The 21,227-nt window shown below is 33.2% G+C and overlaps 1 protein-coding gene across 1 annotated transcript; it reads right to left on the bottom strand.

Annotated features, from left to right (window-relative positions):
* Window positions 1-2,099: 2,099 nt before the first annotated feature.
* LOC143574966 (alkaline ceramidase-like) lies at window positions 2,100-5,401 on the bottom strand. The gene is made up of 3 exons (XM_077059453.1): window positions 5,252-5,401; window positions 3,560-3,893; window positions 2,100-2,884 (listed from the first exon to the last, which is right to left on the bottom strand). The coding sequence occupies exons 2-3, from the start codon at window positions 3,811-3,813 to the stop codon at window positions 2,371-2,373; spliced, it is 768 nt and encodes a 255-aa protein (XP_076915568.1). The 5' UTR covers window positions 3,814-3,893; window positions 5,252-5,401; the 3' UTR covers window positions 2,100-2,370.
* Window positions 5,402-21,227: the final 15,826 nt, after the last annotated feature.

Raw genomic sequence — 21,227 nt, 5'->3', positions numbered from 1 at the left:
CTGAAAAAGCGTCTGGAATGACCATATACTGCCACGTCGCCATAACTTCCTGCACATCCTGAACTGCCCGAAGAAACCGTCAGAAGACGCTAACGTCCCTTCAACAGTTTGGACTGTTCTTATCCTTTCACCAACTCTTCAAATTTCAAAAAGATTCAAAAATAAGATGGAATATACCCCCTTACCTTGGGAAGCAAAAAACCATAAGACAAATACGGGTACAGTGTCAAGGTGAAACCCTTCACATACTTAGCACTTGCAGGGAATTGAAGCCAAGAAGGACCTTATGGGCCATGCTTGCGGAAAGGGAAATAACACCTCCGCATGACGGGAACGTTGAGAACTAGATTGTTTGAAACTTCAATGTGGAATTGGTAGTTTTAACATAACTGATCACTATGTCCAAAACTACCAAAACCTCGTGAAGAGTCTATACAAGTGAAATTCAACACTCCCTACTTGCGAAGAGGTTAAACACCTACCCGCATCATAACCAAAGATCAGGCAGAAAAGTCGGGAATTTCTGCAAGTGACATTAGGAAAACCGCGGGAAGAATCCCCACGGAAAACCTTAAATAACAAAAATCTCTTTAAAACCCCTTGCTTAAAGTCCAAAATTTCACCTCACTTATTAATAATTCATGAGAAGAACAATGGACTGGGGGGACTTGAAGAGGTAGGTCCCCGCAAAGCCCAGTTGGACCCGCAAGACACACCTTGAAGAGGTACGTCTGCGCAAAGACTAACTGGTCCCGCAGGACCCACCATGCTCAAAGATGAAGACCTTACACGCAGTAAGCCAGCTGTTCCCGCAGGAAAGCCTCCCTTGGTACAGTACCCTGCCTGTTCCCGCAGCTATGGGTACAAGCCAAGAAGGAAGGCTACCCGCACTAACGGTAAGGCTACACGCATAAGGCACTAACTCTTAACTTCAACAATGTCACCTGAAGGAATGAGCAAGGCGGGAATATTCCCGCCCAAAAGAGCCAGTCCGTACGCTTCTGGAAGATCTTTTGTACTATACCTGCCAAGGTATGGACAAAATAGACAAGATCTGACCAAAGCAGCCCATGAACCAATCACAGGGTGACAGCTCACCGACAATAGTACGAGGAGGAGCACGCTCTAGTACAAAATGTCACTATCAGCCGCTGCCTACCCACCAACTCCCATCGTGGCACGTACATAGCCCATAGTTGGTGGAAAAGGAATATTATACAGCTGGCCGTACCTGCTTGGAAACCTACCTTCGGCTATAAATACTCCAACACCTTGGAACGGTATCGGCATCTCATATAATCTTATCTTTAGCTATTTCTCTCTATATACACTTATATTCAGAGCAATCTAGTCTGATTCTCACGCCGGATGGTGGTCACAAAGAGGAACCCCCCTTCTCAGTGACGAGCTCACGGTGTCTGTTTTGCAGGTCAAGAAGAATAACCATCTTTGGGACCTAACCCTCGTGGGAAACATCTACTTAACCCTAAGATTATCCATAATCTGCCGGGGTCACTTAGTGTTTCTTCAGTCACCAAGAAAAAAAGCTTTATTAAGACTTAATAAAATCTATTGAATATCAATACATATTAACTATAGAATAAGTCAAGAAGAGGTTAAATTGTTAGATGATGAAATTATTGGTGACCAAGCCTTGCACAAATCAATTATTGATGTATACCGGCAAACGTAAAACATTTCTATTACGACCCTCCAGCCTAAAACCTCTAGTTCCGCCACCGGGTTCACAGTTTAGCTTGTGGTGAGGATAAGCACTTTCTTATATGGACATACATATAAATAAAAATCAGTCCATAAGAAAACTAAGTTGCATATCAACCTTCCTTCATGAATCACAACTACCATTCCCATAGAGTCTGGCAATTTAAGCATGGCTCTTTAACCAAGTTATAAGTTAACATTTTTTTACATAACCGTAACCAGAAAACTCAATGGACCCCACTAATATCATTAAATAACAGGATACGGTAAAACATAGCTTATGTTGGACATATAACCGGATGTTTAAAAAAATGCCGGCTTTGAGACCTCTGCTAGAAGGAATCAATGTTGCTCTGTATTATACATAAGTAACATAATGATAAAATCACCAAGAGCATCATTCTTTATATAATGAAACAAATAAAACTCATATAGTTCTACTTTAAACAAATTTGCACCAACTAAACCTAACACAAAAACATGATTCTTCGAAAATACAGGAACCGAAAGCCAAACCACAACGTTCACACCAAGTCTCCCCAGTTTGGACCGGTTTAAGCACAACCCTATCGATACTAATGTATAAACAAATTGTACTAAAACTAACCCGCATTGATTCCTCATAAACTAAACTTGTGTATCTAGCATTCACTCGGCCTTCGGTTTTTGAATTTTCACATACGGCAACAACCCCATAAAATGTTCAATTCTCGGGTTCCACCCTCGTTGCTGAGCCCGACAAAACATCAAAAACTCGTTTGCAAAATATGAGTTGAACGCCATGAATAAGTGCCACAAAGCATGACCTTGTGGATTAACATGCCATCGAGAAACACTCTTACAAAACAAACGATCAGAAATCCAACACGAGAGGCCGATTAATAATGTGATAATGTATAGTTTTGCAACTCGTTTGGCGGGTTTATCTTGTGTGTGAATGTAGTATTTGTACATTCTTGGGATGCATAGAAGGCAAAGCATTATGTAGTGAACTTTGAAACCGATGTCAAAACGAATTTGTGAATGAAAAATGGCGAAAAGTGCACCGTAGAGGAATAAAAAAGTGGGCATGGTGGACTTGTAATGCCAATCGGGTGAGTAGAGAATGTAGATATACAAAAGCATTTCCCAAACCATTGGTGTTTCATCACCTTGTTGCTGCCTGAATGCAAATAAGAGGTTCTATTAAAATAGACCATAAAGTCGATAATCGGTTAAAAAAAGCGGAAGATCGAACCGAACCAATATCGAATTGCGAATTCGAATTCGAATTCGGATATCATATTTTTTTAACCGAGTTAGTATCGAAACCAAATTCTAAATTTGGTTTTTGAATAAAATTCAAATTATGTAATTGTTGTCTTTTTTCTTCTTTTTTTTTGGTAAAAAACACGTGTTTGTACTTCTTATATATATTATATTTTTTTATCTCATAATGTGGTTTATTCGAATCAACCCAAATTTAATTTTTCTAATTAAAATTATATTTTTAATAAACAGGTACATATATTTAGTATTTACTACACATATATTACTTTTTTTTCAGAATACGGTTTATTCGAACCAACCCGGAGTCGAATTTCCAACTTCGAATTGGTTTCTCAAATTCAGTCTCAGATATTTCAAACTTGCTAGAAATCAACTTGAGTCAAACTAACTCGGTACAAATTTCAAGCCAAGGTAAGCTTGCTCGTTGGCTCCTAGAGAGGTTTCGAGCCGAGCCAAGCTGGCTCGAATAGTTTTTAGTCCTAGTTGAGCCTGATTTGGCTTGTGAACCGCCCAGTTCAAATTATAGACTTCAATGTAAAATTTAATAAGTGGGATTGCGGACACTTACAGACGTTGCAATGTGGCATGAAACAACATGCTCCCAATGGCAAGTATCATGTTTGAGACGTGAAGTATGCTAAATCTTTTCTCAAATCGCTGGCTCAAGGCGATCACGAGCCCAAAAAATGACAAAATAATGCTTGGGATATTTGACATTGTGTTGTAGAATTCAGCAATATAAGACGAGTAGACGTAATTTTGTTCACACCATTCGGTGCTCGAAGTAACAGGACCCCAAAAACTTGATGTAGCAAATGCCATTTTAGGAGTAATGTGATCTAACTGAATAACAGAGAAAATGATCTCAAGATTTTTAATAGTTACCAGTCCACTGCATCTACCTGCAACATCATGCGTACATGATTACATTAACAATCAATATAGATCAATTTTACAGGTTTAACATCAGTACTTTGATCTATTTGCTAAATAGCAGGTGCATAATGTAATATCCTAATCCTTTATTAACAAAAATTTAACAAATGCTACTAGTTTTGAAGTCAAGAAAGTGATACTCATTACATGGCCCATGGTTAATACAATCAATCACACACAATTATATACTCAAAGAGCGTTGTAGCATCCGATCCTAATACCAGTCACTATTGTCCATTTTGCCTATAAACAACTCACAGATTTGATTTTGATTACACGATTAAAACTCAGCCATATTGGATTGATCCCATTTAAGAACACTTAGCTATAGAGATATACTCTCATTCACAGTCAATGCATCCAAAACGCGTTAAGGCATTTGAGGCAAAACATTCTTTATATCCTGTGTATATACACATGCTACACACAGCCGCACATAACGATATGAGATTTGTCTAAGGTGTCACAAGCATAGATGCATTAAACTACATGAGAACCATATCCTAACCACTACGAATTGAAATTATTTTCTATGCTATGTCCAATCTAAGTGAATCTCAACTGTAACAGTCCTGCATCACATATATCTAGAACAGCATTCTTCTAATCAATATCATAAATCATCTCCTTCCAAAAATCTCAACAACAGGCCTAAACATCACTTCACACAAACAAACTTACAGTTTTCTTATAAATCATATCCTAAACACTAAGCATCATTCCAAACACGATTAAAAACAAAATAAACACGTTCGCGTAGATCTAGACCTTTCACCACAATATCATCAACCATCTCCTATCAGCTTTTTTACATCAACAAGCATTAAAATCACTACACAGTACCAAAACATCAACACCTATCAATCCAAAAACCTTCAAATCATCCATTCTATCATCAACAACACTTAAACTCACAAAACCTAGCATATAGTCAACAAAATTACATTCACCGAATGAGCGATTGAGACCTGTACACTTTTTCCATCAACGAGCATTAAGAAAATTTAAAATCACTACACAATACCAAAACAACAACAATTCATGATCCAAAAACCTTCAAATAATCATTTCTAACATAAATTACAATTAAACAACAAAAACTTCATAAACCAAACGTATAATCAACAAAATGACCTTCCGAATAAACAATTAAGATCCGTACACTACATACATCAACGAACATAAAAAATATTTAAAATCACTACACGGTACCAAAACAACAACAATTCATTATCAAAAAACCTTCAAATCATCCATTCTACCATCAATTACTCTTCAACAACAAAATTATTCAAAAAACTAAACATATAACCGAACGAATTACCTTCAGCGAATGAGCGATTGAGATCTGAGCCCTAAATCGTACGCACGAAGAGGATATTGAGTAGGTTATTATTATGATATGATATTATTCGCAACAAAACGAAATCTCACTCGATATTCAGGCGCATGGGATACGTGACGATGAACTCACACTTTTGAAATTATTATTATTTTGGGGAAAAAGATTCTTTTTCACGCGGATTTTAAAGAATCTGTGAAACCGCTGGATGAAGCGCGTGAGTGTAAAAGGAAAATGCGCGTAGGGAATCGTGTCCGTTGATTTGGTATTTGGCGGTTGAGATTAGCGCCACGGGATTTGGGTGATGGGAAACTTTGTCGTTTGTGTTTTGTTTGCCCGATCCGCCTCTCACGAGTCGAGTCAGGGTTGGTTTGAACGAAGGGTACCCGCCTGCCCGGGGCGTAAACTGGGAAACCGAGTAAATTTGTGTAAGGCAGGTCATGACTTGACAGTTTGACTCTTTCTTTTCTTTTGATACATGGCTTTAAACTAATAAAAGATTTATAGATTTGGTTAGAAGTAATGGAATAAAGAGATAATCAAATGAGAGAGAAAATTGAATGAATTGGATCAATTTCATTCATTTGTCTTGTTTGGTTAATCTATGGGAATGAAATGAATAATTATTTTATGTTGTTTGGTATCCAAAAATTGTAGAAATAAAATAGATATAATAAAAATATTCCTATCCCAAAATATATATTTTTTACAAAAAAAAAAACTGAAATGGCGACGGTGGTGGTGACTTCGTCGAGGAAAATGGTGGTGGTGGCGGTCAGGCGGGGTGGTTTTGGTGGTGGGGGTGGCGGTGGTAGCATTGGTAGTGATGGCGATGATAGGGTGGCGGTGACGTAGGTGGTTGTCAGGCAGCGACAGCGGTGGTGGTGGTGGCGGCAAAGGTGGTGGCGACGGCGACGGTAACGGTCAGGTGGTGGTGGTGGCGATGGTAGTGGTGGTGATTGTTTTTAGGTGGTGGTGGTGTTGAGAAAGTATGGTGAGTGAGGAATGGAATGAACAAAAAGAAGGGGTGGGAAGAATGGTTTTGATTGAATGAGATTCCATGGGTAATGAATGATTTCATTCCATTGAGCAACCAAACACCACTTTCTTCATTCCCACGTAATGAATCATTACATTCCCCCTGTCATTCATGCATACCAAACACTACATACTTTCTATCTATTTTAGTAAACATTTGTCAAGATCTAAAGGGAAAAGAACCTATATTCTCATATAGAGATGAGTTACTATGCAATAATTACTTATCGTACATTAAATACGTGAATTACGCTCAGTGTATTTGCAAATTACGCTTAATGTTAAAGTCCATTACACTCAAATCCATATATGTTTTCATAATTACGCTCAAAGTCCATAATTACACTAAAATACGTTTCTCACTAAGAACAAGTCAAAAATTGATAGATTAACGTTCAAGATATGGTTGTTTGAATGAATTGATAATTAATTAGATATAAACTAATGATTTCAAGATTATTTGATGTGATTCAATGAATATAGGTTCTCTTCTACCTAATGTATGAAGCCATTGTTATTGTATTGTATCTTTTATCTTATTGTATAATATGAGATCCTAATTTTTTATGTTTGTAATGATAAGGATCCACAACTATTTTTGTGTAAGCAATTAACGGTTTTATTAAACAGGATTAACCGATAAATATATTAAAAGCTAAACATATGAATATATAATGCCTTTAAAAACAAAATATTTGGTTATTGGATCTTATTAATCTTAACTTTCAACTATTGGACAAGATTAATCTTAACTTAGGAAATGTTACAGACAGTCAGACAGACCTAACTTTGAATGCATTTTTCTTCAGCAATCACGTACGTATATTCCACATCATCAAAAAGCTAACGGGGTTACCTTTTATGTTAACATTAGAATGTTGAAGGAAAATACATTTAAAAGTGAAATTGTATATTACATTAGTTTTTATCCCCCCGTATTACGGGGGTTGTTTTATATTGTTTGTTCTAATATTTATTTATTTTTTGAATTTATAATTTTTTTATTGTATGAAAGTTAATAATATACTTATGGTTTGATGATAAATTGTTTCACAAATAAATGAGATGTTATAATCCAGTTTAAAAGATATATGGTTTTGATGAGACCCAAGACCCGTTTATTTTTTTTACTATAAAATTGGTTTTTTAATTATAAATAATATTTATAAAAGTTAATAATATACTTATGGTTTGATGAGACCCAAGACCCATTTATTTTTTTTACTAATCAAATTGATTTTTTTTAATTTAAATAATATATATATCTTTTTTAAAATAAATAAGATATCAATTTTTATTATATCCTATTATATAGGATTTTTACATCAATAATTTGTTGAGAATAATTTTTAATTTTAATGAGATTTTATAACCCGTTTAAGGAATATCTGGGTTTGGTAAGACCCATACCCATAAATTCGGGTTAAATGCATGAGAAGTCTCCATTTAAAAATCAAGCAAATCTAGTGACTCCAAAAAAAGGGGAAGCGACCACATCGTGACACGTAGGATTTTTATGTCTTCGTTTATATAGATTATAGATATAGATAGATAGATATTTTGGGTCAGGATAATTTAGAATAATAGATGAAAGTTGAGATTATTATTATTAAAATTTAATAATTCTAAAATTTAATAGTGCTTTATTCTTTATTTATTTTACCTTTAACTTAAAGCATGTGCTATTGAATGTGCTTAAATCCCTCTTAATATCCCTAAATAAGAATATTGATAGCATGCTTGTTTAAGATATGCTTGGGTGCTTTGGACTCATATAGTTGGCTAACACGCTTATACCCAACTTTCACGAAAAACTTATCACATGGCATGACATTGACTTTGATTCGCCTTGTGTAAAAAATTATACAAAGTTGTATACTAGTATCTCTATCGGGTTTGACATATGGATCCATCATACAATCTATGGATGAACTAAGGGTGGCTCACCCATATTAGGTGGGAGCGTAAAAAGATTAGAATCATGTGTCAAACCAAACTTAAAATATCCGAAAATTTTATATATATGAATTTTCAGTTTCAGACAGTTTTTTAAAAAAAACTTATGATAATTTGGATGCTAATCCAAAAAAATTAATTATAAATTAATAAATACTAGGGTAAAGTTAAATACAAAGGACAATAAAAATGAGAATGGTGAGAAGGAATCTAATCCATTGATCTTAGATTTGGATGGTGGAGATTAATTCAAGAATAAAAATTAAATAAAAATAGATGAGAAGGGCATGAAGGTAATAACCCACTTATGAAGACTTTCTCTCTCCACATGCAAGGCACATGTCAATTCCCCCATCATTTTAAAATGTCTATAACTTTTTTATACAACATTTTTTTAAAAAAATTTTGTTATCATAATAACAAGCGTTTTTTTATGTTTAATATGAATATCATATTGTTATATAAAAATAAAAAAAAGTTGGTGGGTTTTTTTTATATTGTGTTATTTGGTTGTCCATTGTGTTTTTAATTGGGTTTTTCTATACATTGTGTTATAAATTTTGGTCATTGTGTTTTTCAATTGATACTCATATTAAAGATAAAAATTAACACAAAGATTACGTCATTGTGTCTTTCGTGCATCATTGTGTCTTTGAGAATGTGTCTTTATACTTATCTTTGTGCTTTAGTCATTGTGTTCAATATTCACTTAATTTGAGAAAAAATGTATTATGTTGTTTGTTTATTACGTTCAAGGCATTGTGTAATATATAGATTTCATTGTGTTTTACATTTCAGGTCATTGTGTTATATGTATTTACCATTGTGTCTTATGTTTCAGGGCATTGTGTTATATTATTTACCATTGTGTCTTACGTTTCTGGCCATTGTGTTATATGCATTTACCATTGTGTTATATTATTTACTATTGTGTCTTACGTTTCTGGCCATTGTGTTATATGTATTTACCATTGTGTCTTACGTTTCTGGCCATTGTGTTATATGTATTTACCATTGTGTCTTACGTTTCAGGCCATTGTGTTATATTATTTACCACTGTGTCTTACGTTTCTAGCCATTGTGTTATATGTATTTACCATTGTGTCTTACGTTTTAGGCCATTGTGTTATATTATTTACCATTGGGTCTTACGTTTCTGGCCATTGTGTTATATGTATTTATCATTGTGTTATATTATTTACCATTGTGTCTTACGTTTCTGGCCATTGTGTTATATGTATTTACCATTGTGTCTTACGTTTCAGGCCATTGTGTTATATTATTTACTATTGTGTCTTACGTTTCTGGCCATTGTGTTATATGTATTTAGCACTGTATCTTACGTTTCAAGCCATTGTGTTATATGTATTTACCATTGTGTCTTACGTTTCAGACCATTGTGTTGTTATATGTATTCATTATTGTGTTTTACGTTTCAAGTTATTGTGTAATATGTATTCATCATTGTGTTTTATGTATTAGATAATTTGTTGGTATTTTTCATTATATATATACTATACACAACGGTGTTATTAGTATTTAAAAAAACACAATGATTAAATGAAAGACACAATGGCGAAAAAACACAATAACAAACAGAAAGACACAATGACGAAAAAAGACACAATGGTACGCAAAAAGACACAATGACGTAAATTACTTTTTATTATTATATAACAAAATTATACTCATATTAAAGGTAAAAAAAACGCTTGTTATTATGGTGAATTTTATTTTTTAAAAAAATATCATAAGAAAAAATTATAGACGTTTAAAAATGATGAGGGAATCAACATGTGATTTGCATGTGAAGAGAGAAAATATGTAATATTACTTTTATACCATTTTTCCTTTGTTCCATACTTGTCACATGTCAATTAACTATGGTTTCTCATCCTTCTCATTTTTGTTCCCCTTTGTAGAATAACTTGGCCCATAAATACTAATATGTTTATTTTTAGTTTTGGCTTCGAACTTGTGAGTTGTGTACCCTAATTTTAGATATATGAAATAGCTTTTTTATATAAAAAATATTAATTAGTTTATTATACTTTTTATTAATTTGGATATCCGTTACAGTATCTAAATTCGAAATTTTATATATCTGAAATTTTGTTTCAGATATTATAATCCATTATTCGAAGTTTTTGGATATTCAAAATTCGGATATCCAAGACTCGAGATATCCAAATTTAAACACTCATAATCTTAAGGCCCAATGTAATAAAAATAATTGGGGCCCTTTTACGAATGCTGTCGTTATAAACCCTTATCTTTTAATCGTACTTGGGACGACAATAATAAATTGAAAGGTTTATAGCTGAAGAAATTAAATTACTGCGTTTTATATAATTTTCTGTCTAAAATGTTTAGAAATTAAGTTTAGTTTACAGATAATAAAAAGCAAACTTTCATAACCAATTTCTTTTAACAAATCTTTTAAATTGACAAAATGGTTAAGTAGTTGAATTTTTTGTGTGACAATGTAGATCAGAAATAATTATTTATGCTATAGATCCATACCGCAACACTCCCAAGTAGGCTTGGAAATGAACCAATAAACACGAACACTTAATCAAACACGTATTTTGTGTTTGTGTTTGTTTTTTTTAATAAGCATGTTCGTATTCGTTTATGATCGTTTGTACAAATTCTAAACGAACATAAATGAACAAAAATAAACACACATAAATGAACATATAAGAACAAATGCTAATAAACGCAAGCATACATAAATGATAAATGAACACACTTAAATTAACACAAATGACTAAATATAAAACCAATAAATAAACGACTCTTCAAGATAATACTTAATTATTTTCTATTAATATGTAAACGAACATAAATAAACGTACACAAATGAATGAACGAAACATGTGTTCGTGTTCGTTCATTTAATTAAACTAACACAAACTTTTTGTTCATGTTCGTTCGTTTATTAAATATATGAACATAAACGAACTTCCCGCCAAACGGTTCACGAACAGTTTATCGAATGTTCAGTTCGTTTACGACCTACTCCCAAGTGCATTATCTTTTATCCGGGAAAGATCATGGTACTCATATACATGTAAACACTACCTATTGTCTTAGGGTGGTGGGAGTAGTCATCCCATACCTAACCATCTATAACCTCTACGTCAGCGCTATGCCATTATGTCCCTAACCATATTTCAACCACGAAAATGATCATCTATCGTCTGAATCCATCTGTCAACCATCATTTATAGATAGAGAGAGAATTGTAGAGAGAGATAGAGAGAAACAAAGAGAGGGGAACGGGAGAAGCAACATGTATACCTTTGGTGTGGTGACTTTTTTTTGGGGTCAAAATAGTTGGGCCGGTGTTATCGACGGAAGCATTGTTGGGGTATTTTTGCCCATGAGAAAACCCAACAATATTATCCTACATGGGTTTTATTACTAGTATTATTATTTAATAAAAAAAGAAAAGAAAATAATAATATATATCTTTTGCTACTTTACGATATATACACCAAAACCAACTTGGTGATTTTGGTTTTGGACCTTGGGCTGACATGGGCTTTTAGTGGATAACAAGAATCATAGACATATATAAATTGGTTTTTCTATTTTGATGCATTCTGCCGAAAAACACAAATATATACGAAAGGGTTTTTTTTGGAGTTCCTTTGTTGCTGCCAAAGATCAACAGAGACAACTCCAAGGTTTTTGGTACTTTGGTGAAGATAAGAGACGTGCTAAAGATCGATTCATTCTCTTGTTGGTTATACCTCTTACTCGTTACTCTTTTGTAGTTTTGATTCCATATACTTGATGTTAGTTTGTACCAAGTATATAATGATTTGTGTATGCCTCTAGTTTTACCTAGAGAAGAACTTTTGTATTGCTCATTATTGGTGATAGTGGATTTGAAGCGGCTCTAGTAGTCCCGTGGTTTTTACTCTCGCCTTGAGAGGTTTTCCACGCTAAAAATTATTGTGTCACTTTTACTTTTAGTATACCCTATTTGTTTGCATCCTCATTGGTTCATTCGGGTCGGGAAAAAGTTTAGCCAAACGAAGATTAATTCCGCACTTTTTGTTTACCGTTCGTGGCTAGGTGGTCGTTTTTCCCAACAAGCATCACACCCTAGTGCCTTCAGGGTGACTAAAGAAAAAGAGTTAAAGTAGTAAAAGTCATGTATGTGGCAAGGACGGACCTAGTTCACAACTAAGGGTAACGTCCGCTACCCCTCAACTTTTTTTGACGGCAGTGCAAAAAGTTTTTTTTGTTTTCATATTTCGCTACCCCTGAAAATAATTACGTTACCCCTGCTTGTTTGAACCTCAACCAATTTAGAAGTTCAAAACAATTAAATCCCCGACGAATTTTAAAGCCCAAAGCAAATAAAACTCATTAACCCTTTTTTTTCTTTTGTTAGTGAACGAGAAACATCAAACGGAAACATACTCAACTATTGCTTTAGCAATCTGTTTAAATGAAAAAGAAAAGAAAATTGATGATATCGATCCAACACCAAGTTCAAATATTCCAACTCCAAGTTCAAATATTGTTGATGATATGCAAGAAAATGAACATATCGGTCCACGTTCAAATATTGAGAATGATATGCAAGAAAAATGATAATATTGGTCTAAATATTCCTTCGGCTTTAAGCCCTTCAATACGAAATACAATCGATTTGAATGATCTTCTTTCGGATCCCTCTGATGTACCACCTATTGCTAGTTATTATCCTAATTAAATAGGTAACATAAGAAGAGCGTATCTTGTTAAAAATGCCTTTCAACCACGAGGTCATGACTTTAAATATACAAACTATTCTAGTGGTCATAGACGTTTTAATGTAAACTAGTTGAAAACCATGATTGGTTAGAGTATAAAACTAAACAAGAAAAAGCATAGTACTTACTGGTGTGCGTGTATAGGTATAGAAAAAGGTGTTACGTTTTTCAAAAGTTTGTTCATACAATGTCGAGTTTTAAATTTATAAAAATGTTTTCTATCTTAACTAAATCATACACAAATAAGCAAGTGTACATATCGTTTATGTAGAATAGTATAGGTAAGAACCAAGTATCGATCCACGGACACACTTGTTTAATTATTACTACTAAATCGTTGTATTTATTCTAACTGGAAGTAAACATCATAGTGGTTTTGGTTTGACAAGTATGTTTTAAAAGAATTTTAAAGACATAAATTAAAGACAATAGTTTTGGATTTTTATATTTCTTTAAAGAGATAATCAATGATAAAAGTGTATCATCTTGGCTAAAACTTCTCTTAACTTGGTTAGACAATTAATTGATAAACATATGATATGAGCTTGCTATAGTGATTAAATGTGAGAATAACACCTTATTCTTAAGTCGCGTTATTCCATGTTAATTAAAGAAAGAAATATGGATAACTTCATGATCTCCACTAAAACATCATTTTATGTAAGCAAATAGTTCATAAAAAGTATTTATAAGATAACTTACTTTAAAGATAAGACAATCCCTTAAATTACTAAGTGAATTGCCCTTGATATTTTAGTAAAAATAACATTTGTATTATACTTAAAATGTCAATTAAGATCAGTTAAGTTGTAAAAGATTAACCTTGAATTATCAATTGTTAACCCACACAACTCTTGAACAATTATAGAACTCATGTAGTAACCAACCAATAGTTTAATGTAGGTTATTATGCACACTCACTTGACAAGTAATTAACCGATTTTAGTGGATGAATAAGTTTAAGTTTAAGTTTGATTTAGAAGATCATTAAGCTTTTTATTTCTAATTTATGAGGGTAAGCAATAACCGAAATGGAATCAACCGATAACCGAAACTCAGACAACGGTTATTTAATGTTTTTATTCCATATTTCATGTGTTAATTTATACCTCATTTGTGTTTGGTCATGTAGTAATAGCTTTCTTAAATCTGAGTATATATATTTGATTCAAACGATCGTGCTAAGTTAATTCCCTAATTTGAGCTTGATTTGGTAATGGCTAGGGCTGTAAGCGAATTGAATGTCAGGTCGTCCGTTTGGCAAGAAGTTCGTTTGTGTTTGTAGTTTAGTAAATGAACCAGACAAGCGGACATGGACAAGAAAACATTTGTTCGGTAAGCTTAATGGACGAGCATGGACAAAGGCCGGGTTCATTCAATAGTGTTCCTGAACGTCCGGTAAGGTCTGTTCGATTACGTCCGGTAACATCCGTCCGGATAGGTTTGTGTATGTCCGTCCATTGTGAATGACAGAATTAGTGTTTGTTGTACATTAATGTTCGTATGTTCGTTTGTCCATTAATGTCCATCAATGTTCATGTGTTTGTTTGTCCATTTGAGTCTATTAGTGTCTGTTTGCCCATTAGTGTCCATTTGTCAATTAGTGCCCGTTAACATCCGTTTACAATATTAACGGACGGGCACAGACAAACTCAATTTCTTAATGTACAGACACGTACATGAATTTTCGTTCAGTAGAGTGTTCGTGAACCGTCCGTTTATTCGTCAAAAGCTTAACGGACAGACACGGACAATGTCTCGTTCGTGTCCGTCCGGGTCCGTGTACACCCCTAGTAATAGCTTCTCTAACTTGAGTATATATATTTGATTCAAATCAACGTATATTTGAGTTTGTTAGATCTTGTATATATATTAATCTATGTTAATTAATAAATAAAGGTTTATTTACGCCACATGTCCTTTTTTTAGCCCATCATTTCTCTTAAATTCCCGCCTCCCATCACATTCCTTTAACAAACCCCATAAGGAAACATCTATTTATAGATGGTACATTTTGGTTTCGAAATTTGAAACCAGTTATTATAATTGTTGATTATTGATAGATGTATTAGTGAAATACACTGTAAAAGTAATTAAAATAAGTTATAAATTTACAGATTGGTTACATATTAAATATAGTTGTTAATTGTCATATGTAATTAGTAGGGTCAGGTACTGTAACTTAAATCGCTTATTATTATTATTATTATTATTATTATTATGTCATAGAATATTGTAGTAGCATGTAGCGCAAATTGAACTAATTTTTTATTAAATGCAAAAATATGTATAGCTAAAGATATCACCCTTAAATCAATATATGCATATATATTACAACTAATTTGGGTAATTATGAACTAGGAATTGGTGATATCTAATTTATACATGGAGAGATTGGTATTACCATTATATGATCTCCAACATTTGGAGATAAAAATAAAAAGAGAAGATAGATAGTGATCCGGTGGATACCTTAGTATGTCTTTCACCATTTCTGAAAATCACTTAATTATCATGCTAACTATTTTTAGTATCTTATCATTCTATTCTACACCTTAGTTATAGTCAGCTAATGTAAACATACAATGTAGCTTATTTATTTAAGCATACAGTACTGTTAGAACACATCAATGTTGATATGAAGCGTAACTTTGAAGATGTATTCAACATTGACGACTCATTTTCTCTATCATCAACTTAATAAACGAAGATTCACTCAAAGGATGTGTTCGATGCAACTTGGATTAACAAATGGTTAATTCCAAAAATAGAGAAGTAGAAGTTTTTTAATCGATACAAACAATTTCTTTTTTTATTATCCTTTTTTACTATGCTCATATTATATTATGTTTCTTTACAAAATTTTTATGCATACACATTTATGGATTTTGAATAATAAAGGAACGTTATTCAAATATATATTAAAAATTTACACTTTAGAATCGTTAAATTTTGGATTAGTATATGCACATACTGTAATTATTTTTCGGATTTTTTTAACGATGACTTTCATTTTTGTGGTTAAGTCACCGCACTCTCTAATTTGAAGAGCCCCCTTGCCCTACTTCTCATAAACTATGTTGTCTTAACCGGGTCTACGATGACTTCGGAGTTTGGTTTGGGCGTTCTGCCGGGAAACCATACCACCAGATGCCACTTGACAGTCGTTATGTCGTCATAAGAGCAGAACTCTATAACGTAACCCATGATGAGACGAAAACCCAAGTGGGCTTGGGATCCAAACAAACAATCTCGCAAGGCCTACCTCAAATCCTTCATTACCAATATCCACCCAAAGCAACACAAGTAAGGATCGAACTTGAGTCTCCACTGAAGAACCCAAACCTTCTTATCACTAGGTCACATGTGATGGATTATATATTCCAATTTAGATCCATGAACACAGGATATTTATACTTAAAAAAGATTTAAATATTATTAATTACAATTTCAATTTTAAATCACCTAAATACTATACACATTCTGTTCAACTAGACAAATTGAATTATAAGTTCACGCATTTTTTCTTTATTTTAACTCATGACATGAATAATTTGTATTATATATTATATATGTTCGATAATATAATAGTTTACCTGCCTTATGATCAATGTATTAGTAAAAAGATAATATTATGTATCAGTAATGCATGTTTCTACCTTTTATATTTAATACCCAAATTTTCTTATCATTAGTTTTTATTATTGATATTTCGAATAACTGAACTTAAAAAATTAAATTTGTTAAACCCGTGTTATATACAGGTAGCTAACCTAGTTGTTTCATAAACACATTTTGATGAATAAACTTATGTTTGATTTGAATGATCGCTAACATGAAATTTGATGATAGTTTTAATTCATCCGGTTTAGTTTGAATAATTTGATTCATTAGGTTAGCTATATACATTAACTAGGTTAGTTACCCATGTAGCACACGGGTTAGAATAAGTATTTTTTTTAAATAATAACATAATGTGAAATACAAAAAAAGGTATCACATATATAAAGATATATGTAACATCCCCAAAATTTCGATCCAAATTTGACAACTAAGTAAAGTTGAAGGATCAAAATTATTCCCTAAAATAAGTGTTGGGAAAATTTAAAGAAAAACAAAACCATTCGATAAGGAAATAAAAATCCCATAAATAAGGTCATCTAATATTAAAGATATGGAATAAAAAAATTCCATCTCACATTGAAAGATGTAAGAAAGTGGAAGAATTCCACATAGGTATAAATAAGGAAATTAAAACCCATCCTACATGGAAAGTGGTAAAGAAATGGGAGCTCTTTATAAGGAAGAGATTTTCCATAATAATATTCTTATATGCCTAGCATGCACCCAGTGGTCCTAGCGAAGGGTGCGAAGCACCCGACGCGCACGCGCACGGGCACGGGCTCGGGCGATGGGCGCAATGTGGCGCTTTGATGGCGCACTTTGCACTTCGCACTTCGCACGCTCGCATCACCGCAAGCCGCCTTAGTATTTTTGGACAACGAGAATCGGACTATAAATGACAAGCTATCAAATACAAGGGACTAAAAGTGAAAAATAATATTCAAGGACCCATCGCGCTACGCGACGGCCATATGGAAGAACTCCATCGCGTACCGCGATGGAGTGCGAGATCAGCTATAAAAGGGGAGGCCACGAGCTCATTCCCCACACACCAAACACAGCCTCTCTCTAGAAATCCACTCTCTCTACATCGGTTTGCGTGCCAAGCATCGTTTTGCGTGCCACCAACCCGACAATCATTACCTCGTAATCCGTGCAAATACTCGACGTGTTCCTTGAAGTGTGTGCCATCCAAAAATAACCCGACATTCTATCTCGAAGTACGTGCACATCACGACGGCCACCATATGTTGCCTCGTTTTGCGTGCCAACCTCGAAGTTCGTGCTAAGCCCTGAAGTTCTAAAAATCTAAGCATCAGTACGCGACATAGAGTAGAAGTGCTGCTCGTACGAACTTAGGTATCTAACTTCGAATACCCGTGTAAGGTAAGGGTTCTGACCTAAATCATTATGGTATTATTATTATATGGCTTGGACCATAGTCAGGGGTATAGCCCAAACCTTGATCATAATTATGTTTACATAAGCTTTTAAACATTCAAAGGATTATAATAATGTTTCTTTACAATTAAGAAACACATGTTTTTCATTCATAACAATATAGTCAAGATATAGTTTCTTAACGATTAAGAAACATAACATTTCATACACAAGGAATATAGTAAAAACATTGTTTCTTTATGATTAAGAAACATAAGATTTTACATTCAATACTAGCAGTTAATGAATGTTTCTTCTTGAAGAAGAAACAGATTATGGATGTTTCTTCATGAAAAAAAGAAACTCAACATATGATTTAGTAATTAAACAAAGAGACTACAAGTCTAAATATTTCATTCAAACAAATGATCAATCAAGGTTTAAAGCTATTTAAACCAGACTAAAGGTCTATAGCCGGATCAAGAGACGATCCGGATATTTATATACCTATTTTATTATAGGTCAATCAATCATTCAATCAGTCAGTCAATCAATCATTCATTCACAGTCAAGGTTTCAAACGAAATCACCATATCATTCAATACAGACAATCACAGGTGAATACGTTCAAACCTTTTATAACGTGAATACGTTAACCTTTTTAATCAGTCAAAACATATTTATACTCATTAAGACGAACGGGTGTTTGTCTTAACGAGTCAATCAAATGTCTATATGAGATCGAGTAATCTCTAAAAACTTTATAATACAAAATAGAAAATAAAGTCAACTCAGACCGAATACACATGTGTCTGGATCCAAACATAACTGTTCAGCCTAATCATTCAAAGGCTACGTGGCCGCGGGCTAATGGTCATAACTAGTCTCCCTATAAGGGCTACGTGGCTCGGGAACAATTGTGTGTGTAGGGCAGTGGTACATAGACCAGAAGTAGAAATGCTTCTGCTGAGATTGTAGAGAAAACTATATTTGTATTATAATGTCATTCAAAATATTTTATCGAGTCATACATGTTCACCAGCATATAGCTGACGTATTTTTCCCCACATTTCAGGGAATACAGATTAGTACATGTAGCAAGACATTCATGGAGTTAGATGCTCGCAAGGTAATGATGGCTCAGTTTTTAATTATTAAAATATTACAAACGGTATTTCAACAAGCTTTATAAATCAACACCGGGTATTTATTATCCGAGAAGTTTTCAAATAAATTAATATTCTATTCAACCAAAGTCTTCCGCTAAAATAACACGCAACTCTGATGTATTTACAAAACAGGTACCAACTATTGGTCATACGCCTATGCCCTAAGCCGGGGTGTGACAATATATTATACGGTAAAAAAATTACATATTACGTAATTTGAAAATATAAAGTTGTTAGAAAATTCATAAATCATAAATTATTTCTTTATTATATTCTATATCAAAACTTAGGTATAAATGACTACTTTTTTAAACCAACTCGTGGACCAAAACTCATTTTAATATTAAATTGTTTTGACATGAACAATCTTTGATACTTTAATCAGTTAAGAAACCCACCGTTTCGTATTGGTTACTTATAAAAATTTAATATTAATAACTAATGCAATATATTTTATATTAAATAAATTAACATGTTTATGATGATATTAATTCTTTTAAGTTAGGATGGAATTATTAAAAAATTGAAAATGAAATATTAAAAAGAGAAATGTATTTAATGGAGAGAGAGGAGGGAAAATTTTGTAAGGATGAATATAGTGATGACATGTGGCATATAGAAAGTTTTATTTATTAAATAATATAGATTAGTTAGCTTGATAACCGAATAAGTTCACGCTTGATTTAAACTATCGTTCGCTTTTTTTTCCATTTTATAAAGGTGAGAAATAACCGAACCGAAATCAATCGATTCGGTTATCGGTTATTTCATGTGTTTATACCTCATTGCATGTATTTATGCATTCACTTCAAGTATTTCAAAATCAAAATTTAGCCCAAATTTAAATTTGGTTATTAACATAAATTAATCAATAACCAAAACTCGGTTATTTCATGACACACGTATTTATTCATGTGAAATTCATGTGTTTATACTAGTTACACGTATTTAATCATTCACTTCAAGTATTTCAAAGTCGGATTGAAGCCTAAATTTAATTGTGTTTATTAACCGAGATCAAATAAATCAAACCAAAAACATGTTCGTTAATTTGTTTAAGGCTAATAACCAAATCACTGAACCGTGCACACCTCTACTATACTGCTTGTACTAATTTGATTTGATGTGGTATGTTTTTGTGTCTGATTTAAATGATATTTTACCTACTCAAATTTTGAACTGAATTTGATTTAGTAGACTGGAAATATTTGATAAGTTCTGTTTAATAACTTGAGTTTGATTTTTAACAATTGACTCTCATGTAGTGCAGAAGATGTATAAAGCTGAACCCACTAACAAAAAGTTTTGAAAAGATAAACACCTATCTGTTATAATATTAGCTCTAATTATAACAAGATTATTGAAGTGATAATTGAACTTTTTAACTAAGAAACAAGTGAGTAAAGATATGTGAGAATTATTGATTCTACTGGTATATCAACCTTCGTTACAAATGCACGCTATTTATAATACCAAAAACTACTATTCATATACACTATTTAGGGGGGCAACCATATATTATTGGTTTGAAATTTGTGTCATACAAAAAGTGAAACCGTCCGTGCGTTATAACACTCCCCCTTGGATGACACTTTTTCAAAACTTCGGGGTCTTGAAGTACCGCCTCATTAAAAACCTTGCTAAAGGAAAACCCAATGGGAAAAAAACTTTAGCTAAGGGAAAAAGAGTGCAGTATATAGCTCCCCCTCAAATTGCAGGTCGTTACATTGTTCGTACATGGCGCATGCCAATATCATGAACATGTTTCCTGAATGTTGCTGTGGGAAGTGATTTTGTGAAAAGATCAGCTGAGTTGTTGCTGGACTGGACATATCTCATTTCAACCTGATTGTCTTTAATAAGGTCTCGAGTATACTCAAAGTATCTTGGTGGTATATGCTTTGTTCTGTCACTTTTGATATATCCTTCCTTCATTTGCGAGACACAAGCTGCATTATCTTCATAGATAGGAGTTGGAATTCGATCTTTCTCTAGTCCACAAGAAATCAATATGTGTCG

Source organism: Bidens hawaiensis, unplaced genomic scaffold, assembly GCF_021521415.1.
Source record: "Bidens hawaiensis isolate Kalapana, Puna unplaced genomic scaffold, B.hawaiensis_p1.1 tig00027229_1, whole genome shotgun sequence".
NCBI lineage: Eukaryota > Viridiplantae > Streptophyta > Magnoliopsida > Asterales > Asteraceae > Bidens > Bidens hawaiensis.
This window is presented reverse-complemented; position numbering and strand designations above follow the sequence as displayed.

What these genes read in the sequence shown, in the direction of transcription:
- LOC143574966 (XM_077059453.1), bottom strand. Translation starts at nt 3,813, where the DNA reads ATGGCATTTGCTACATCAAGTTTTTGGGGTCCTGTTACTTCGAGCACC. An exon ending in CATGCCACATTGCAACGTCT is followed by an intron (nt 2,885 to 3,559) that starts GTAAGTGTCCGC and finishes ATTTGCATTCAG; the next exon opens with GCAGCAACAAGGTGATGAAA.